General features: G+C 36.2%; 1 protein-coding gene across 1 annotated transcript in view; it reads left to right on the plus strand.

Annotated features, from left to right (window-relative positions):
• The window catches only part of Gm42163 (predicted gene, 42163), a 50,215-nt gene that overhangs the window by 11,488 nt on the left and 14,246 nt on the right, over positions 1-24,481 (plus strand). The window contains exon 3 of the mRNA XM_030254978.1: positions 9,096-9,223. Coding sequence (XP_030110838.1) covers positions 9,096-9,223 — 128 coding nt within the window. The remainder of the gene's footprint in view (positions 1-9,095; positions 9,224-24,481) is intronic.

Here is a 24,481-nt window from a genome sequence, read left to right on the forward strand (position 1 = left end):
GCCTGCCTGCCTGCCTGTCTGCCTGTCTGCCTGTCTGCCTGTCTGCCTGTCTGCCTATATGCCTGTATGCCTGTATGCCTGTATGCCTGTATGCCTGTATGCCTGTCCCTCTCTGTCTCTCTGTCTCTCTCTCTATGCTTGTGTATGTATGTGTATGTATGTATTGTATTATGTATGTATGTATGTATGTATGTATGTATAGATATATGACTGTGAGTCTATCTATGTTTGGGTGTACTGTGCATATTTGTGTATTGATGCCAGAATGCAATATCAGGTACCCTCTATCAGTGTGCATAGCAGATTACATCACTCTCGACTGTCTGCTTATAAACCTCTGATCCACCTGCCTTCCCAGCATCTACCACAGGGGCTACATAAATATGCTTCCATATTGCATGTTTCAATGTGGAATTTGGGATCCTACTTCAGTTCTTCGTTATTGCACAAAATAAGACTTTCCTAGCTGAGCTATTTGCACAGATCTAGTTTGCCTAAAATTTCTGGTCTTTGGGAGGCTGAATTTCTTGCCCAAGTGAAACAGAATGGTAACCCTGAATACTGCATAAGTATAAATGTAGTTGAAAATTCAATAAAATTGTTGATTATGCACTAGCACACTGAATTAAATAAAAGAAAAACTAGAACACCGAAGAATGAGTATAGGGAATGCAGAGAACTTTCACAACATCTAGTATTTTATTGTTTGTACTATAATCAAAGTAAAGCTCAAAGAGGGATTAGCATATGACTCTAAAAGGATGACAACTATGGATAACAACATGGAATATAGGAGAATTGGGGAACAGTATGATCAAAATTCAGAAGAATTGGTATTTTCTACCTTAAAGTCTATTACAGATGATTATCAAGATCCATAAGCATTGAATAAATTATGATTTGAGCAATATTAACTAAACATTTTTCAGAAAGGTACTGGATGAACCCCTTTATCAACATATGGACAATAACCAAGGAAACATAGCCACACAATCGTTTTCAAAATATATCTGTTTTTGCATGGTATGAAGAGTTGAAGTCTCAAAAGAAAGAGAGAGAGAGAGAGAGAGAGAGAGAGAGAGAGAGAGAGAGAGAGAGAGAGAGAGGAAGAAGGGAAGCAAATAGTAATGTGATGAGCTCTAACTCTGGCACAGAGGAGCTGCCTATAAGATAGGAGATATCAGAGGCTAACTACAAGATTTCTTCTAAGAGAGAAAGAGAAAGAAATGTCTTTAATTGTTGGCTGATGGGGTTCCATAAAAACCACCAAGCAACTCACCTTATTTACATGGCTATCGGGGAAACTAATGGTAAGACTCTATTGGTGACAACAATAACTACCTATCATTTAACATGGAGTGAAGACAACCTAGTGCCTAATTAGAGCCTTCATCCTACTTATGAGTGTTCACCATATTGGAAGATATTCTTCATACTAGTAGAGGAGAAAACCAAACACTAACCCAGATACAAACCCTTCAATCTACAAGTGACTTCTTTTTGAATGAATCATTGATACAATAGTGGCACAAAATTTGTGCTTGTAACCGTCTACTATATGTGACTTGGATTTAAGGCTCACTCCAGTAGATAGAACCCACCCATAAGAGTGCTTTGTTGGTCAAGAACGTGAGACTAAATAGTCCATGGGCCTCTGGAAAAACCAAGTACTGTTGCTCTACTACAGGATCATAGTAATAAAATGACTTCTAAGAACACAGTACCATAATACCTATATATCAGTGCCTCACTCAGCCAGCACCATACTCTTCCTCCTCCAGGAGATGAGAATTAATACAAAGACAATTAACTGGATAACTTGGAGAAAATTTGTATTTTGGAATTCTCATTTCTCAATGGGATGTCTTCACCAAACAAACCCCTCCTCCCCTCAGGGCTCAAGGAACTCTGGAAGAGAAATCAGGAAAAATGTCAAGATGAGTAGGGATAGATGCCCCTGAAGAAACTGTCTTCTGGATACATCAGGAATAATGTACATATGAACTCATAGAGACTGTGAAAACCTGTACAGGGCCTGCCCTACTCCAAGTCAGATGTCTTTCCAATACTGAGAAGGGACATGGACATGGACACCGATCCCCAACCCCAAAGCTTTATCTCTAATAACTCTTCACACGTGAAAAAAAAAGGTAATTTCCTCCACATAAGGCTGGCCCCATGCCTACTAGCAGACAGCCAAGACAAAATAAACTTAACAGTACTAAAGGAGATGGTTGTCTCAAAATGATTTCTCTGGACACTTGCTTGCCTTGCATGTCATTTGCATATCATTAAGTTTTGTGATTCATTGTTTTATGGATTTTGTATATGTGTATGTTGCTCATCCTTTATCTTTCCCTTTCTTTTACTTTCCCTTTTATTCTGTTTTATTTTAGTTTGTGCGTTTTATTCTCTTGGCCTGTTGGTGTTTTTGTTCGTTTGTTTGTTTGTTTGTTTTTGTTTTTGTTTTTTTGGAAGAGGAAAAGAAGGCTTGGAGTTAAGGAGGTGGGAGAATCTGGGAGGAGACAGAGGTGTGAAAATTGTGATCAGAATATACTGCATGAAAAGATCAACAACAACAACAAAAACCCACATTATTGTTGTAGTCAATATTTAACCTCAATCAGGGATTTCTACCCCGCATATGATCATTCAGTTCCCAGATAAAAGATACACAACTATTATGTTTATAATAAGCCTTTAATGCACTAGTGCTGGGCAGATATCTGCCTTCTAAGCTATTTGAATCTACTTCTCCATCTACAACTCTGAGTTATAACTCGCCCGTTTTCATGATTTGCTCTTAAATCCAATTGGCTGGCCTCCCTGCCCATGACTCGTCTCTACACTATGGTGTCTTCTACATTCTCCTCATTTTCTCTCTCTCTCCCTCGTCATGGTCTCTGCCCCAGACACCAAGCCTGGGCTCCAAAATCTCATGTCTCTTCCGCCCAGCTATAGGCTGTCACCATGTTTATTCCACAAATCGTTTTAAATTAAGGAAAAGGGTATATGCAGATTCTCTAGACTCTGGAGACAACAAGGCCTTGGGGCCAGTAATTGAAAGGGTAATTGGGGCCACCCGTGTCTGTTCTGTTTCAGCAATTGACCATTCAGGAAGGCAGGGCAAGGGAAATCGACTGAGCTTACCCTGCACATGTCCAGAAGCCCGGGAACACTGCTCTGGGAATGGGGAAGTGCAGTTTGAGGCCCTGGACAGCAGAAGTTGGCTCAGGGGTCCAGGGTCGATGAGGAAGCCAGGGCCGTCTGGTTCTCAGGCTCTCAGATTCCTAGGTGTCAATGGCTTGACTGTGGTGGTAGGCTTGTGCTTGGCTTGAGCTTGGCTTGGTAGTGGCCTTGGCTGAGAGCAGAAAGAAGCCTTCTAAGGGAAATTAAACAGCAGCTTTGTAGCCAAAGGCCTTCTCCGTGGCTCACCATGGTGGCTCCTGATGAAAAAAGGCAGTCCTTGATTTTAAGGCATTTATTGCCATGGCAGAAATTGGATGTAAGAAACCCTACCCCATTTCTCAGGGTGGGCCTGGGATTAAATACCTTTTTCATGGAGGAGTGTCTGGGAAGGAAACTTATTGGCTAAACCCACCAAGTCTTTAGCTACCTCATTAAAATGGAAATCTGTCTTGAGCCTATGTGACCAAAAAACATGTCCTCTACTGGTGGAGGGGTTTAGGGTGCTGTCCTTACATGACTGATGGCCACAAATCTAGGGAGGGCTGCCACTATTGACCCAGGCCTGGTGCTTATGAACAGGCAAAACACCTACCGTCCATTCAAGGTCACCAGGGTTTCAAGTCATAGCTCAACCAGGGACCAAGCTGCCTTTCATGGTCTCACAAGTATTTAACATTACAATACTTAGCAGAAGACCAAACCTCAACACATTAGCTATGTTAGTGTTAATATTTTATATACATGCTAATTTCTTTTTTAAAAAATCAAATCATTGTATTTTTAATTTCTATATGTGACAGTCAATTTTCTAATCTCTCAATTGTATTATTTTATAATATAATACTAATTATATAAATTAATGTATAATTTATTCATTTTCTTGCATTGGGATAACATGAAACACCATGAATATGTTGGGAAAACTCCTATCATCATACATTTATTAGTGGGAAGAACACAGCACTGACATTTTAGTCTTAAATATATAGTACCATCTTGTTGCCTGAAATGTTTTTAAAGTCTCTGAAGGTTCACAGTAAATTGTTCTTTTACTGTCCTGTTAGATTTCTGTACTTTAGGTTCTCTAGCAATTCCGTGGTACTTGCAAGTTTTCTACGGCCAAAAGTATGTGAAGGAAGATAGCGAGGGAAAGTCAATAGATATTTAACAGGAAGGATTATTGTTCTTCAAAATATTGTGCTCAGCAAAAAAAAAAAAAAAAAAAAAAAAAAATTGTCAATTGTGAAGAAAACATGTAAAGTCTGATATACATTCAAAACAGTAGAATTCAGATATATTTTCCGTGAGTAAAATTTTCCTATGAACAGAAGATTAACTAAATATGAGCTAAGGAATATTGATGAACCTTCCACAGATAACAGTAATGTAAATTTATTAGAGCACAAAAGTTAGTGGAGGGGATAGAATGTGAATACAAGTAATTTGTAATTATAGAACATAATACAAGACTCATGCTTATAAAGTTTGAAAAGTATTTATCACTCCAAACAGTATTTATGAGTAAATTTTACACTGTTATTCAGGGAAATATTTAGTAATTAATGGAAGCTGCATTGTCTAAAATAACCTACTTAATTTTATCAAAACATTTTTATAAAGCAATCATGTTCATTTGGTATTGATAACCAATCGCTGCACTTTTCTCTAAGGAAGACAATTTCTCCCAGGCTCAGCAGTCCTTTGTGACCTATAGTTCTTTGTATAGAACTGGGCCTCTAGCCCCACCCATGCACATAATAGCATTTTATTGTTTTGTCCTTGTTAAACTCACATTTCAGCTGTCATTTGTGAGACTTTATGGATGTAAGTTCTGACATTCCTGGGTGTCCCAACTTCACAGTAACCAAACTGAGCATCAGGATCTACAACCTTTCTACAAACTTTTTGTAACAATCCCTTAAACAGGTATCATTACACAGTCTGAGCTGGTTGAATTTATTATATATATTTTATATATATTCGTATGTCTGCAAAATTCATGATGTCCTTATTTTTAATAGCTGAATAATATTCTGTTGTATAAATATACTGCATTTTCTTTACCCACTCCTCAGTTGAGAGACACCTACACTGTTTCCAGTTTCTGGCTATTATGAATAAAGCTGCCGTGAACATAGCTGAGCAAGTGTCTTTGTAGTATAGTGGGGTGTCTTTTGGTTATAGGTCCAGGAGTGATATAGCTGGGTCTTGAGTTAGACTATTCCCAGTGTCCTGAGAACCTACCTAGTTGATTTTCAAAGAGGTTGTGGAAGTTGGCACTCCCATGAACAATGGAGAAGTGTTGCTCTTTCTCCATTTCCTTGCCAGCATCTGTTGTCTCCACATTGCTTTCATTGTGTCCCATAAGTTTGGATATGATGTGTCAACACTTTTATTAAATTCCTGGAAGTCTTTCATTTCTTTCTTTCTTTCTCCCCTAACCAAGTTGCCATTGAGTAGAGAGTTGTTCAGTTTCCATGTGTATACGGCCTTTCTGTTGTTTTGCTGTTACTGAAGCCCAGCCTTAGGCCATGGTGATCTGATCAAATGCATGGAATTATTTCAATCTTCTTGTATCAGCTGAGGGTTATTTTGTGATCAATTATATGATCAATTTTGGAGAAAGTTACATGAGGTGTTTAGAAGAAGGCATATTCTTTAGTTTTCAGGTGAACTGCTCTGTAGATATACGTTCAATCCATTTGGTTCCTAATCTCTATTAGTTTCACTGTGTGTCAGTTTAGTTTCTGTTTCAATGACTTGTTCATTGATGAAAGTGGGGTGTTGAAGTCTCCCGCTATTATTGTGTTAGGTTAAATATGTGTTTAATAATATTTCTTCTACAAATGTGGGTGCCCTTGCATTTGCGGCATACATCTTCAGAATTGAGATTATCTCTTGGTGGATTTTTCTGTTGATGGATACGAAGTGCTCTTCCTCATCACACTTGATAACTTTCAGTTGAAAGTCTATTTTATTGGATATTAGGATGGCTACTCCAGCTTGTTTCCTGGGACCATTTGCTTGGGAGACTTTTTGCATCCTTTTCCTGAGATAGTATCTGTCTTTGTTATTGAGGTGTGTTTCTTTTATGCAGCAAAATGCTGGATCTTGTTTGTGTATCCAGTCTGTTAGCTTATGTCTCTTTATAGTTGAGTTGATCCCATTAATATTGAGAGATATCAGAGAGAGATGGCAGTTTGTTCCTGATATGCTTGTTTTTGTAGTGGCTTTATGTGCTTGTGGTTCTCTTCTTTTGGCTTTGTTTTGAGATGCTTAATATCTTGACTTTTCTTTGGTATAGGTATCTTCCTTGTGTTGGTATTTTCCTTCTAGGATCCTCTGTAGGGCTAGATTGGTTTTATTAATGGATTGCTGCCACCTTGTATTGAACATGTTAAATCCATTGTCTCTAAACCCAACCTTCCAACCTGAAGTTTAAAATGTGAATACAGATAACTTTAAATATATTTTCCCCTTCGTTTATTCTTTCCTTAAAAAAAATGGCCCCTGAGTTAGGCAGTGGCCTTTCTAGGCTTTTTTTTCTAAATTATGATTATTTTTGTTATAAGATAAGAAAGTGAATAGTTCTTCACTCTGGTGCTAATTGTTGATATATTGTGTCTGTATTTAAACAAACTTAAGCATTTAAATTGACAGCATTTTAATAATTTTATACTGTTATAATTTACTCCATCTGGAAATAATATTGAGAATGTTAACTGTAAATGCTTGTGAGGAATATGCACAAACACATGCTTTTTTAAAAATAATAAACACGTATGAGCATCATGAAGGTTAACTTGCACTAGAATTTAGTAATAATAAGCTTTACTAAAGTTAGCTACCTAATAGTGGTGTCCTACATGTTGTAAGAGAGAAAGGATGAAAGAGAAAGAGAAGGGGAAGCACTTACAAGAGTCATTAAATTGTTGTTAAATCAAATTCTTTTATAGAAATATGGATTAGTACTAATATCCATGAATGTAAAATATAATGAATCTCCTACTCTAGCATCTAGATGCCTGGATCAGTACAGCTACTATCCTATTGGCTTGTTCTTGATGACAAGTCTCTTTCAGACTGATAGCTTTCTGTAAAGTGCAAATAGTACAATGTTTTCAACATAGAAGAATACCAGTTTTGGGGGAGGGAGGAATATGCAAAGGAAAATGTGTTATTTTCATTTATTTCCAGGATAACTATTGAGCTATCTCTAAAAAATATCATTTCATGATTGATGAACTTCTTTACATTGGTACTACATTGTCCTGGATATCAATGATCATTTTAGTAATATCTCTGCCTAAATTCCAGAGGCAAACATTTCACTCCATGCTTTCTTTCCTTATAATTTCTGAGAAAAAAATATTTTTTTTTATTATTAGGTATTTTCCTCAATTACATTTTCAATGCTATCCCAAAAGTCCCCCATACCCACCCCCCAACCCCTACCCACCCACTCCCCCTTTTTGGTCCTGGGGTTCCCCTGTACTGGGGCATATAAAGTTTGCAAGTCCAATGGGCCTCTCTTTGCAGTGATGGCCGACGAGGCCATCTTTTGATACATATGCAGCTAGAGACAAGAGTTCCGGGGTACTGGTTAGTTCACAATGTTGTTCCACCTATAGGGTTGCAGTTCCCTTTAGCTCCTTGGGATTGCAAGCTTGTACAACCACTCTGGAAATCAGTCTGGCGGTTCCTCAGAAAATTGGACATAGTACTACCGGAGGATCCCACAATACCTCTCCTGGGCATATATCCAGAAGATGTCCCAACCGGTAAGAAGGACACATGCTCCACTATGTTCATAGCAGCCTTGTTTATAATAGCCAGAAGCTGGAAAGAACCCAGATGCCCCTCAACAGAGGAATGGATACAGAAAATGTGGTAATTTACACAATGGAATACTACTCAGCTATTAAAAAAATGAATTTATGAAATTCCTAGGCAAATGGATGGACCTGGAGGGCATCATCCTGAGTGAGGTAACCCAATCACAAAGGAACTCACACAATATGTACTCACTGATAAGTGCATAATAGCCCAGAAACTTAGGATACCCAAGATATAAGATACAATTTGCTAAACACATGAAATTCAAGAAGAACGAAGAGCAAACTGTGGACACTTTGTCCCTTCTTAGAAATGGGAACAAAACACCCATGGAAAGAGTTACAGAGACAAAATTTGGAGCTGTTACGAAAGGATGGACCATCTAGTGATTTCCATATGCAGGGATCCATCCCATAATCAGCTTCCAAATGCTGACACCATTGCATACACTAGCAAGATTTTGCTGAAAAAATTCTTAATGAATAAAAAGCACACAGATGCATACACATATTGCATTTTAGAAGAGGCACATAATGAACCAACATTTTTCACTTAGAGAACATGAAAAAATCTTTACAAATAATTCTATCTTTCCATGGCCATGATCAATACAGGCCAGAAATCAGAAATTTGGGATTGAGTTCAAAAGATAATTTTAATAAAGTCTTAAACATTGTAATTTGTTATAATAGTATTCATGAAATATCTTTTTTGGGTACATTTTTCATATTTAATAGTGTGAATATACTTAAGAATATTATTACAACACTTTTATTGTATTTTGTTGTTTGTTTTTTATTATTTTTTATTATTTTCACATTACTCTTTGAAGTTTATACATGCTTTTTTCTTTTAAATCTCACTGGTATCCATGTACCTATTTATGTTGCATGTGTGTGTTTCTAAAATTTTATTCGGTTCTGTTTTCCTGTTGCTCATACAGAAGGACATTATTTACAAGCTTCATTGAGTAAAGTGTATTCATCACTAATGTCCAATATCTGAAATATTAAGTAACATTTTCTTTTCCTGAAGTAGACCATGATCTTCCCTTTTTTTTTGTCTAGTAGGGAGCTGAAGGAGATAGAGCTGAGAAAAATTTTGCAGTTGCAAGTCTTGGGTGTTCTGTTGACTTCACAGTCTATCACCTCCTGTTATTACATGTGGAAGTACTTACTGAAGTAACTATTTTAAACAGGTGAGATTTAGAGGTCAACATGTTAGATCCATTATATTAGACTATGCAATGCTAACTTGTGCATACCCTTCACACATACCTTAACAAGACAACATTCAGTGGGTGCTTATTCTCAGTTATTCCCTTACTATCACTAATATAGTTCAGCTATATTAACCAATATATAAAGACTCAGTTTCCTTATTATTTTTTAAAAAATCAGTTTTTTTTTAAAAAAAACCTCTGTTGACAGGTCCCCAATTCTATGCCCTGGCAAAATTATTTCTAAGGCTTTTCTAACTGTCCACATCCTCCTTACGTAACACTCTACTGCAGACCTCATATGCCGGCATCTTCATGTGATAACATGTCATACACATAATTTTGACTGTTGTTATTTTTCTAACACATCAACCTGTCTTTGCAAGACTTTCACCATGTATTTACTCACTTTTAATAAAGTACTCTTGTAATAAAAGCTTTGGTAGTTCACATCCTGTTAGATATGATTTATTAGAAAATATTTTCCTGGTTAATATGATTGAATACCTTTTCTGCATCTCCTTTTTTATCTAATGATTACAATAGATAGATGATTTCTCCTTTTATTTTATCACATGCCATTCCCTTTCTATGAGTAAAACCTTTCAAAGAACATGACTTTTAGATATATTTGCTAGATTCGTTGTTAATGCTATTCATAAACAAGGCATGGCTTAATAACTGTGACCTACTATATATCACTTCAATAAAATGCACATTAATCAATAGGCCTATTTTTATGAATTCATACATTAATGGAGATTGGAAACGAAGTCAGTCAAGAGTTTTAGGTAAATTTTCATAGGTAGTTTCTCATTTCAGTTATTCTCTCTCTCTCTCACTCACTCTCTCTCTCTCTCTCTCTCTCTCCTGTTTGCTTTATCTTCCTCCTTTTCCTTTCTTATTCTGTCTTTTACATGATCGAAATTTTAGAGAAAATGGAAATGTAGCTCAAACTTGCTGTTGTGAAAATTCAACAGCACACCTGGAATCTAGAGTTTTTTAACCTTGCCCATGAGAGACATGCCTCAGAAGACACACACACACACACACACACACACACACACACACACACACACAATACAGGCACATATACACACACATCCCATTGTATACTTTGAGGAGTCAGGCCTGCTTGTCACAACTAGTTGTTAGGCTTTCAGAATATCCACAATATTTTCGTATTTCCAATTATTATATGTTGACTGCTAACATTTTCATTGAACAATCTAAATTCTAACATTACAGTTAAAACACATTTGGTTAAAAACTAGCACTCTTCTACAAACTGATTAGATCAAAATATTATTTCTACATAGTTTATTTGATGTCCCTTTAATTTTTACCACGGTGTTTGGCATATGTGTACAAAGTACTTTTTCCTAGTCTTTGGTTAACATAAATATTTGATGACAGTGTACTTGTACACTGGAGGTAGTTGAGCCCTAAAGCTTCTTATTCTTTTGTGACAAACCTCCATAATCTGAGTGAATACTTTTGAAATGCTGAATTGAATAAATAAATGATTAGAACAAATGTCACCATGATTTCCTTTGCCTTGAGTGACACACCATGTGCCACAAAAGACTGCTACCTTTCACACATTGGATGTCCTTCACTCATATTTGGACAACTTTTTCTCATACAGAATGTTCTCAAATTGTTATAGAGCAATAAGAAGAATAATTTGCATAATGCTAATGACTTCTGCTACATTTCATCTAAAACAAAGAGAAAAACATTTTTTTCTCCATTAAATAATTGAAGTTATATCTAGGGCTTGTATCACAATACAGTGGCTCTATTCAAATGCCATGGCAAACTCTCTTTCAGACACAAATGACTGAGATTTTGTCACATATTTTCCCATTTTGTTTCCATTAGAAAAATTACTAGAAAGTGTGTATTGAGTCAAAGCCTTTTAGGCTCTTTCTTGGGCATGACTTCTCTAGTATTTTCCATGAATTTATTAATATATTTAAAAATTTGAGAAATTTCTAAATACCTTGTATAATAAAAAAGTGACTACATATGTACTTTTAAAATTATTATCTTTATTATTATTATTATTATTATTATTTATCTTTGGTCTTTTGAGGCAAAGTTTCTCTGTGTAACCCTGGCTGTTCTACAATTCCCTCTCTGGAGCAGGATGGACTTGAACTCAGAGATCCACCTGTCTCTGCCTCCTGAGTTCTGGATTAAAGGTGTGTGCATCCACTACCCAATTGACTTTTAAATTGTAACTAGAAACATAAATTAAGTTATTGTCCATTTATGAAGGAAGAAGAAAAGAGAAAGGAATGGTAAAAGAAAAAGGAAGAGCGATGAGCTTCTGCACCTCCACACCTCTTCACATTTTTATTTCTGTTCACAAGACATATAGTTTGTGCATTTTAAGTGCTTCCTCCCCCCGCCACCCCCCCCCCCCCGGTTTAAGATTCTAGAAAGGTTCTGAAGGCAGTCCACGGACTGTCTTTTTATCAGCAGACACATGCATCCTGGCACATAAAGCGATCAATCAATATTGATTTAGTGAATGTATAGATAGCTGAATTTGTATTTCAGTTCTTATTCATTTCATCTCAGGATGATTTGGCAAAGAAATAGGAACAAACCTATCAGCTTTCAAGAATATTTAGTTTTATGATGCTCAATAGTATATTTCCAAAGTAGAACTACCAAACCTATTGAAAATAATTTCAGAACTATAGCACCTTTAATAAAAATAATATCTCAATTATTTAATTGTATAATCTTATTATCTATTTGTAAAGGAAACAATTTTTTTATATAAATTGAATCAGAATTTATGACTTACTCTTGGTCTCACTCATATATTTCTGCCCACAATGCTTTGAATTTTCATTTAGAAACACTGGCAAACCTTTCTTAAAAATAGTCTATTTGTTCCTTCCCAGTAAAATGTGTGAGACACAGAAATAGAACATTGTGTGTTGGAACAGACGCTGCAGCCATGTGAGTTTATATGAGGATGCGGGTGACAGATGCCACCTTGTAGCATTAGCCAATTTTTAAAAGGTTGGTACCACTACTTAAAATTACTAGAAATAAACTGGGCTGTGGGCAGTCTCACTCTGAGATACTGAAGGAATTTAGTATTATGATATAATACATATTCCAAATTGAAAAGACACAGGGTGACACTTTTGTTTTAAGATTGCATTAATCACTATTTTTATATTTTTGCATAGAGGAAATGCTTCATTCCCTATAACAAGAACAGAGAAACTGAAGACAACATGTCTCCCCAAACATGACCTGAAAAGGGACCTCAACAATGGAGATGCCAAAGTGGACAAGAAAACCTACATGAGATCTCAACTCTGCACACACACACACACACACACACACACACACACACACACACACACACACACACAAACACTCAAACGAACACTTACAGGCAACTGAGAGATGCTGGGAGCAGGAGAGGTGATATTTCTCCAAGGAGGAGCACACCAACTGGTTATCCAGTGTCCAGTGACTATCCCTGAAAACATACATACAAGTAACAATATACAGAGTCAGCAGACACCTTTTAGGAATATATATTTATACATACACAACTACAATTAGTGAAAAGAAAGGACAAGATTTGGAGAAAAGGAGAGCTTGGAAGCATATATAGAGAGGATTTGAAAGAATAAAGGGTATGAGATAAATGCTATATTTATATTATAATGACAAAAAATTAAAAGAAAAGAAGAAGCTAACTCTGAACTGAACAAATTCCACTGGAAAGAGAAAGAGAGGCTATTTTAAAAACCTGGTACACCTTTTAAAATGAGTTATGTACTTGTTATTAGAGCGAAAAGCATATTTATTAAAATTATTTATTTTTATTTTCAACAACTAACAAAGGTATACACTTGAAATCATATTAAAATGTACAGGAAGCAAACTAGTAGTTTTTGTATAATTGAATTTACTCTCTATTTAATCTATCTATCTATCTATCTATCTATCTATCTATCTATCTATCTATCTATCTATCTATGATTTTTAACACATATATCACATATAGTAATATATATTTATAAAGTATATAAACATATATCTTTACATATTATATGTATATGTATAATACACACATACATTTATATATCAATATATGGTTTATATATTAACATATAAAATTTACTTTAAACTTTGTTTAAGTTTTCTTATGTTAGAACATAATCAATTGTTTTTTACATTGTCACTGTGTTTTTTATTCTCTCATATGTTACATCTCAACTGCAAAAGGGTCGCACAAGTAGGCCAAAGACTCAGGTACAGCCCTTGTCCCCACTGTTAGGATTCCCTCGAGAATACCAAGCTACTCAGTCATAACATATATGTAGAAATTCTAGACCAGACCCTTACCTTTTCTCTTGTCTTTCAAGTTTCCATGAGTCCCAGCCAGTTGATTTGTCTAGACCATGCTCTCCTGGTGTCTTACTTCCTCCCAGTCCTCTGTTGGGCTCACCAAGCTCTGCCTAATGCCTAATTCCTAATGGCTGTCTGTGCTCCCCTGCATTCTCTGTCACCAGTTGCTGGATGAAGTCTCTGTGGTCTTTGCCATGATAATTCTGCTAGGCTCCAGTCCTGGGACATTCTACAGGCATGACAAACGTAGGTGAAAGGTTTACCATAAAATCAATTTTACACAATGCAATGTGTTACTATTATCTGTAACGGAATAACTATACAAATATAGGTTGAGTACCTAAAAAGTAATAAAACATATAACTTAAGTATTCTCAGCAGAAAAAAAAAAGCACAAACAAAACAAAAAGAAATGTGTGGTGATGCTATGTTAATAAGAATGCTTCAACAATTTTTAATTACCCTATATTATGAAAATAATATTATGTAGTGAATATATAGATGCATATTTTTCCCAACTTTTAACTGTACCTCATAAATAATTGGATACATTTTAATCATTTAGCAGATTGTTAATATTCAAATTTATCAGTTTTATCCTTCTTTCCTACCGATCATTTTAACACCAAATATAACTCCATGAACAAATTATGTTTTTCTTAATTTATTTTGTCACATTTTTTTTTTTTTGTGGTCATAATAGTGTCATGGAAATGTGAACTTTTATCCTGGTAATGCACCTAGGTCGAGCATGAAATTCCTAAAAATAAAGAAGGGAAGTTACCTGCAGAAAGAGATGTTCCTGTTGATGGAGCACAGTTGTTGGGGCTGGTGCTCAGGGCTCTGTGGACACTGGGAAGTTGGGTCAGCTTGCAGAATCATCCCTGCAAAAGAGAGGAAGCCTCCTGTTGTTATTTATCCTGCTTTTCTCTCATAGCTTAAAGGTGGTCCATGAGGTATTAACTCTCTAAAACTTAGGATTTAACTTTAATTTCATTTAAATATGTTTTCCTTGCACCAAAGAGTTCCCAGTCAAGACCGAGTAAGGCACTGGGATGTAACAACAAGGGTAAATCTGGAAATTGACACCAGGAATAACTTTTGAGTTCAGGTAAGAAGACAAGACACAAGACCAGGGCTTCTGTATTATCCTCTGGGAGTTTGTTCTCTTCTAACGTGCACCAGAATGGTTACATATGTGGGGTACAATTGTGTGCTCAGGTATGCAGATGTATTATGTGTTCTGTGTGTATATAACTCTACTTTGGCTTTAAAACAAACATCTCAAAAAATTTAAAATCATTGTTAGTAAAGCTACTAGAAAATGAGTTCAAGACTAATGGCAGTGTAAGAATTGCTTTTAATATGTGGATTTTTACTTTTATTATAGAAAGACAATGCTTATATAAAGAGGGATTTTTAACAATTATATATATTTATTTATTTTACTGCATTTATATATAACTGATTATATTAAATTGCATACATATAACTTATACCGGATATAAATATACTGAATTTACCGAAATTTGTATTGAGCATATTTCATATGATGAAAATATACTGAATAAAAAGGGAGTTTATAATGTTTTCTGTTGTTTCATTAATCCTTGTTAAAATGATGTTAAAAATTATTTTCCACTGAGATTGCCACTAGTAAATTCATATTAATTCATTTATAGTATATTTTAACACATAACACATGGTTTTGATCTTCCAATACAAAGTTTAGATATAGGTTGTTCACATGTTACAACATGTCTTTGAATCATAACTAATCAGTATAGCATGAGATCTAATCATGATTTCTGTCACCCCCTGAATTCTTGTCTAATGTCATAAAAATGTCACCTAGTGAATGGCAGAGGTGAGGAGAGGTTGTTGCCACCACATCTTTAACTTCTAGCTGTGCTGTGCTGTACTCTGGGCATCTCCTTAGACCTCAATCTCTTTCTTTAATCCACTGCTTCTATGTCATTCACTACTTATAGAAAGAGGTTATTTTGAATGTTTTTTTGTTTGTTTTTGTGGGGTTTTTTTTGTTTTGTTTTCTGAAATTTTAGGATATATATCAAAGATCAGAAGCAAAGGGATGCAGGTAATACCCTGGGTCATTGCCAAAAATATATGTGACTTTTCCCTTAGACACAAGCTTTCTTCAAATCTTTCATATCTTAAAATAAGTAAACACAATCTCTTTGTGACTGTTAAACCTAACTAGATAGACTCTTCTTTATTTGCATTTTTTACATGCAGACATCAAGTATGACCCACACCATTTGTTGAAGAAACTGTCTTCTTTCAACAGTGCATTTCTGGCTTCTTTATTATAAGAAAGCCAAACTAAACAAAAGCAAGCAAGCAAACAAACAAACAAACAACCCAAACATTTGTAGATATGTGGATTTGTATCTGGGTCTTCAATTCTATTTTAGTGATAAATGTGAGTGTTTCTATGGCAAGACTTTGTGTATTTTATTACTATAGCTCTGTAGTTCAATATAAAATTGGGAATGGCTAAATATGCAAAAGTTGTTTTTATTATTCAGTACTGTTTAACTATCCTGACATGTCTGCATGTGTGTGTGTGTTTAGTTGTTTTTTGTTTATTTGTTGTTTGTTTGTTTTCATTGAGTACTATCCTTTCAAGGTATGTAAAAGAATTGTGTTGGGATTTTGCTAGGAATTGAATTGAATCTGTAGATTGCTTTTGATAGGATGGCCATTTTTATTAACTTAATCCTACAAATCCATGGACATTAGAGATCTCTACATCTTTTAATGTCTTCTTAAATTTATTTCCTCAAATACTTGAACTTTTGGCATATGAGCCTTTCACTTGATTGATTTGACTTTTCACAAGTTATTTTATATAATTTGAGTGTATTGTGAAATGTGTTGTTTCTCTGATTTCTTTCTCAGTCTGTCATTGGTTTATGGAAAGACTACTTATTTTATTGAATTAATTTTGTAATCAGTTACTTTGTTGAAAGTGTTTGGCAGCAGTAGGAGTTGCCCAGTAGAGTTCTTCTTTTCCAATTTGCATACCCTTGATATCCTTTAAGATTTCTCATTCTAGCTCAATCTTCAAGTACTAAATTAAACACACACACACACCATATATATATATATATATATATATATATATATATACATATATATATATCACATATATGTATGTCTATTATATTTCTTATCTTATCTCTCTAGAACTTTTATTGTGAAGTGGTGTTGAATTTTTTAATGGCTTTTTCTGCATATAATCAGGTGACCATGTGTTTTCTTTTTTTCTTTTCTTTTTTTTTTTTTTAATATTGATTCATCTTGAATCTTTGGAGATGAAGCCTATTGAATTACATGATTTATTTGATGTGTTATTGGATAAGATTTCCAAGTGTTTCATTGAACATTGTACGTGTGTTAATAAGAAAAATTGGTCTTTAATTATCTTTTTGTTAAGGCTTTACATACTTTGGGTATCAAGGTAACTGTAGCCTCATAAAATAAATCAGACAATTTTTCCTATCTCTGTAGCTTGTGAAATAATTTGAGGAATATTGGCATTAACAGTTCTTTGAATGTCTGGTAAAATTCGGTGCTAAAACCATCTGCTATTGGACAAATTCTTTGGTTGGGAGATTGTTAATGACTGTTCCTATTTAACTAGGGGTTATACTATAAACTATTTATCTAATCTTAATTTAATTTTGGTAAGTGGTACCTATCAAGAAAATTATCCATTTCTTTTAAATTTAATAATTTAGTGGAACACAGGTTTTTAAAATATGTTCTTATGAATATATTGTTTTCCTTGGTGTCTATTGTTACATCTCTCTTTCTGTTTCTTATCGTGTTAATATGGCTATTATTTCCCAATATTTTAGTTTATTTTGATAAAAGTTGGTCTATCTTGTTGGTTTTCTCAAAGAATCAACTTTGAGTTTCATTTTCTCTTTGTATTATTCTCTTTGTTTCTTGGATCAACTGTCAACATAAAACCAGATACACTGAACCTAGAAAAGAAAGTAGGTAATACCCTTGAATTCATTGGCACAGGAGACTGATTTCTAAACAGAAGGACACTGGGAATGCAGGTACAAAGATCAACTATTAACAACTAGGACTCCATGAAACTGGAAAGCTTCTATAAAGAAAAGGATATTGTCAATCAGACAAAGATCCAGCCTACAAAATATGAAAAGAATTTTATCATCTCCACATTGGACAGAGGACACACACACGCACACACACACATACTCACACACACACACACACACACACACACACACACACACACACATCTGTCTGTCTGTCTATCTATCTATCTATCTATAATATGTATATATACATATGTATATATGTTTATATATGTGTGTATCACAGGAAACTATATATCAAAAATAATACAAGTTATAGCTCATGTTGGCAATGATGCAGAGCAAAGCAAGCACTCTTCTGTTGCTGATGGGAGTGCAAACTTATACAGCCATTATAGAAATCAATATGGCTAGCCTCAGAGGGTTGGGAATAGATCTACTTCAAGATCTAGCTACTCGTGTGTATATATACCCAAAGAATGTTCCATACCACCACAGGGATATTTGCTCAACCATGTTCATTGTCAGTTTATTCATAGTAGCTGAAACTGAAAACAACCTAGCTGTCCCTCAACAGAAGGGTAGATAAAGAAAAAGTGCTATGTTTATACAATAGAGTAATACACAGCTGTTAAACGATGGCATCAATGAAATTTGCAGGCAAGTGGAGAGGACTAGAAAAGAAATCATCCTGAATGAGGTAACCCAGAACCAGAAAGATAAATATGGTATGTATTCACTTATAAGTAGATATGAACCATTAAGTAAATTACTAAACTACAATCCATAGACCCAGACAAGTTAGGTAAAGAGGAGGAGTCTGAGGAGAATTCATGAATCTACTTTGGCAGGAGAATTTTAAAGAGCAGACTGTGGGGGTACTGCAGTAGATCAGGTACTGGGTAGGAAATGGGATAGATAAGGATAATTCAGAAAAAGAAGGATAGAATTGGGGGTATTTGGGGTATGTATGTGAAAACCTAGTGCATGTATGAAGAGAAGGTGATCCTATTGAGGACTTCTAGTAATAAGGGATACAGAATTCCAATTGGCCATTTCTTATCACCAGATCAGGCTTCCAATGGTGGGACTGGGTTGCATTCAATTGAGTTGTTTACTCAATGGGGTCCCATAGAAATCCAGAAATACCTAACCTTTTGATAAGACAAAGAGTTGCTCCCCACAATCTGACATTGGGACCTTGTGGTGGTTTGAGTAGGTATAGCCCCCATAGACTCCTGTGTTTGAATGCTTGGCCTATAGGGAGTGGTACTATTAAGAAGTGTTGCCTTGTTGAAGTAGGTGTGACCTTCTTAGGGGAAATGTGTCACTGGGTGGGCTTTGAGGTCTCCAATGCTTAAGCTCTGAACAGTTTGGAATGAAAGTCTTCTCATGGCTGTCTTTGGATCAAGATGTAGAACTATGGGCTCTTCCGGCATCTTGTCTGCCTACACACTGTCATGCTTCCTGACATCATGACCATGGACTCAAACTCCAAAACTGTAAGCCAACCTCAATTAAATAGTTTTCTTTATTAGAATGGCTGTGTGTAGGCTTACATTTTTCACAACATAGTTTATTAAGGGTTCTAAAACATTTTAACCTCCCTTCCAGCACACTTATCAGAGAGATAGTGGAAAGGAAAGGTTAATAGGGCAAAGAGGAATATGATCCTGTTTAGAAATAGTTCTCTAGGACAATTTTAATCACCCTTGTCAGAATATCAGCAATTGTTTATAGGAATCAGCAGTGGGGACTCGATCTTCTCACAAACACCATTCCTAAGTTAACAACAGTATCAGCAGTTCATCCATACAGAGGAAACATAGAGGTTCTGCCAGTCTGCCTGAATCATCAGAAGCAGCAAGAAGGTGACAATAACAAAAGAAATACTTTGATGTGTTTCTAAGAAGTCATGACAGCAATGATCAGTAAAGACAGTAAGATGAGCCATTTCCCGTGTCCTTAACGAAGACAAGAAAGCCCAAAGGAAGACCAGCAAAGAGTGGCAGGAGGAACCATCCACTGTTGTTGGGCTATACTTACACCCTCTCCGAACATTATGTGTTCTTTCAAGCCTCCACTGTAGGAAAACATCACAGGCCCTTTTGTCAGGCAGCTTCCAGAACAACCCCACATGTCTGCCTCAGCAAAACATCCTTTCACAAGTCGTATCACATGGTACAATTGACCTATATGGAGCTGTCACCCCTCCATTTTAATCTTTTGGGTGTGGGAATGTACTCTGTAGTCTACCAAAAGAGAAATATGGACACCAACTAATCCACAAAAGCTTTGCCTTACAATTTGTTCTTCCTCAAAAATATGCTAAGGCAATAGTGGCATAGTACTTAGAGAAGCCAACCAATATCTGATTGAAAGTAAGGCCCATTTCCAGGAGAAGAAAGCCATACCTAACACTACCTTGGTAACCAAACCAGAGACTAGATACATCAGCCACCTAGAGTAAAACCAAACATGACTGGTCTAAAAATAAGTATCAATAAAAGGTCCCCTAATGGTATTTTGCAATAATCCTAGATCAGTGCCTTATCCAGTCATCATCAGAGAGACTTCCTCTGGCAACTGATATTAAAAGATCCACACACAGACATCATGTGGAGAGGGCTTCTAAATGAGAGATCTTCATTAACTTGCTCCCCTTAGAGCTCAGGGAATCATACATATGAGGATAGGGAAAGAGTATAGGGGCCAAAGGGATGGAGAACACTGAGATAACAAGATGCTCAGCATCAACTAAGCAAGGAAAACATGAGCTCATACAGGATGATTCAGAAAGCTCAGACCTATATGGGTTTGTAACCATTCCTCTGCTTATATATTAAAGCCATTAGCTTAGTATATTTACAGCAGTTCTGACTGTGAGAACATCTGGGTCTATGACTCTTGCCTGCTCATGAGACTCTTTTTCCTACTGTTGGTTTGCTGTGTACAACTTCAATATGGTAGGTTCTTCTTCATCTTATTATATTTTGTTTTGTCATGTTTGGTTGTTATCTTTCAGAAGTTTGTTGTTTTCTAATGAGAGACAGAAATAGAGTGGATCTGCAGGGGGGAGGAGGTGGGAAGGGACTGGAAAGGATAGAGAGAAGGGATAATAAAATCAAGATATGTTGTTTGAGAAAATAATCTATTTTTTTAAGAACCTTCTTTTGCAACACATGAAGACTACAGAAAATTACACCCAATCAACTAGAACCTCAGGGAAAGGAGGTCCAGTGACAGGATCAAATTGGAGTCTAGTTCAAGGGGAGGTCCCAGTGACTGATACTATTACTGATGCTATAGTGTGCTTACAAACAGGAGCATAGCATGACTGCCCTCCAAAAGGCCCAACAAGCTCCTGAAAATTTCAGATGCAGATACTTATACCAAACCACTGGACAGAAGCTGGAAGAAGCTAAGGAGGAGGGTAAACCTATAGGAAGATCAGCAATATCAACTAACCTGGACCCCTCAGATTGCTATGACATTGATCCACCAATCAGGCAGCATATACAGCTGATATGAGGCCCCCAACAAATATACAGCAGAGGACTTCTGGGTCTTGACTCAGTGAGTGAAGATACACCTAACCTTCAAGAGACTTGAGGCCCCAGGGAGTAAGTAGATCTGGTGAGGTGGGAGATAGAAGTTGGAGACTTTGGGGGTGAGGAAATATGGAATGGAACATTCAGAGGGCAGACTGGGAGGGGGCTAAAGTCTGGACTGTTAAAGAATAAAAACAACAATAACAATAAAAAACAAAACAAAAACAAAAACATGTGGAGCTCTGGGCCCTAATTCAGTGGATACATCACAAAACTACTCCCACATCTGATGATCAGGAAACAGTGCAGAAGATATGATGGAGAAAAATGCTAAGAGCCAGGAGGTCAGGGAGTTTGCTATGAGACTGTGTCTACTAGTAATGTCAGAAGCTATATCCATGATGTTATTTCCAACATAACTCCTCAGTTGTAAGGTGAACAAGAATGACATCAATGAATATTCCAAAGTGGGAAATCTCTGGAGGCCTCAAGCTTAAATAAAGAATTATAGGTTATTAAGGAATGCTGATAGTAGAAAATTGGGTATAGGGCGGGTGAAAATATTTTTCCACAGGAAGGAGTACACCAAAAGCACCTTAACTTGTTATCCACTACCAAATGTCATTCCTGAAAACATGCATATACATATAAAGCACATATATATATATATATATATATATATATATATATATATATATATATATATATATCACATAGACTTAGATTTTTTCAAAACCTACTTTAGTAAGGATTCTTAACCACTTCTTAAACACATTAACCTTTGTTCTAGCCCACCTACCAGAGATAGGAAAAAAGAAAGGTTAATAAGAAAAAGGGGTTATGGATCTGTTTAGAAGTACTTCTTTGGAGCGATCCCAATCCTTGTCAGAATAACACCAGTCTAGTTTAGTACTCTCACCAAATATGAAACAGCATTGACAGCCCCATATAGCAGAAATAACCAGGCCCTGCCATATGATCATGAGCCCACAGAAGTAGCAAAAAGCACTGGAATGCCATGAGGCATGTTTCTCTCTAAGAAGTCACGACAGTGCTTTTGTTTGGTGGCTTAGTCTTTGGTAGCTCCAGGGTTCCAGTCAGTTGGCATTGTTGGTCTTTCTATGGGATTGCCATACCCTTCAGCTCCTTCAATCCTTCCCCTAACTCTTCCATAGGGGTTTCTGCCCTCAGTCCAATATTTGGCTGTGTCTGTGTCTGTCTCAGTCAGCTGCTGGTCGAGCCTCTCAGAGGACAGACATGCTAGGCTCCTTTATGCAAGCACAACATAACATCAATAGTACTGTCACTGGATGGCCTTTCCTTCAGTCTCTGCTCCATTTCTGTCCCTGTGTTTCTTTTAGACAGGAACAATTAAAAAGTTTTGGAGGTAGGTTGTTGACCCCATTTGTCCACTGAGGACTTTCCCACTCATCCCCTAACCCTAGCAGCTGCATATTTTCAACCATTCTCTTTGACATTTGGGCTTTTCTCCTGTCTCTGTCCATACTTGATTCTGTCCCCCTTTGTCCCTTAGCCTCACTTCTCTCATTCGGGCTCCTCCCTTTGCCTCCTATGACTATTCTGTTCCCCCTTCTAAGTGCTTTTAAGCATCTTCACTCGAGCCTTCCAACCAAAGAGCATGCACAGACTGGTCTGTGGCCCTTGGCACATATATATCAGAGGACTGCCTTGTCTGGTCTCAGTGAGAGATGTTGAGCCTAATCCTGTAGAGACTTAATTCCATAGGGAAAGGGGATGCCCAGGAAGGGGGAGTACCCTATCAGAGCTGAAGGGGAGAGAAGATGAGGTGAAGACCTCTGAGACAGGGGACCAGGAGAAGGGCAACATTTGGGACATAAATAAATAAAATAATAATTATGCCAGGCATGGTGGCACATGCCTTTAATCCCAGCACTCAAGAGGCAGAGGCAGGCAGATTTCTGAGCTCAAGGCCAGCCTGGTCTACAAAGTGAGTTCCAGGACAGCCAGGGCTATACAGAGAAACCCTGTCTCGAAAAACAAACAAACAAACAAACAAACAAACAAATATAATAAAAGAAGTCAGGATGAGTGAAAGTCAGTGAAGACTAGGAAAGCTTTGTAAAGCAAACCAATGCAAGATCTTCCTTTCATTGGCCGTAGGGATATACTTATATACTTTATAAACATCACATACCCTCTCAAGTGTCTGCTCCAGAAAAATATCCCATGCCCTTTCACAAGATAGCATTCAGAAAAACATGACATAACTGAGTCTCCAAGGACCACAAAAACTTTCACTTTATATACATATACACATAGAACAACTAATGAAAAGAGAAGCTGTGAATTGGAAAGAAAGCAAGTAAAAGTATATGGAAAGATTTAGAGAACAAAAGGAAAGCATAAATGACATAATTCTGTTAAAATCTCAAAAATAAAGATATAATTTGGAATAAAAAATAGTAATTCAAATATGGCATAATTAAGGTGAATGGTGACTGGACCACACACATCTCCTCTGTTTTTATCTTCAACTTGCATACCTCCTGGGGACTATTGCTTCAGTCCTGGATATACGAAGGAAAGGTACTAGCTTCCAATTATAGGTTTGTAGCTTGATCTCATTGAGACCTAAGACCTAGTGAAACAAGGGCCCTGAGTTTGAAGACCAGTGGGGAAGGAAGGAGATATGGGAGGGTTTGGAAGGAAGAATGCAAGGGAGAAATATAACTAAATTATAATCTCAAAAGGAAAAAAGAAAAGAAAAGGAAGACACTAATGAATTGGCCTGTAAAATTTTATACACTACATGGTATTTAATTGAGTAATAGAGTAATTAAATCCTTTTGGAAAAAGTATTATTTTATTATCACTAATTCATGCCTTATAAAAATAGTATTTTAATTGTCTGTTTTGAGCAACACAGAATTGTAAGAAAACACTAGAAATAAATAGGTATCTGTGGTAAATTTTCTGATACCTTTAGAAACAATAATTGACAATTTCTCTATTTTTAAGCATAATGGACACATTCATATAAGTACTTTTTATCTATTTTATCTTTTGGTTCCCTTCTTGTTGTACAAAGTTGCATATGCCTTATTATACATTCTGCCTTCCTATAACAAAATAATTGAGACTGAGCACTGAAAAATTGTGTTCTTTAACTCCCGATTTTAATGGCTGGAAGGTTCAAACAATATTGTGTTGGTGGT

The sequence above is a fragment of the Mus musculus genome, chromosome 5 (genome assembly GCF_000001635.26).
Source record: "Mus musculus strain C57BL/6J chromosome 5, GRCm38.p6 C57BL/6J".
NCBI lineage: Eukaryota > Metazoa > Chordata > Mammalia > Rodentia > Muridae > Mus > Mus musculus.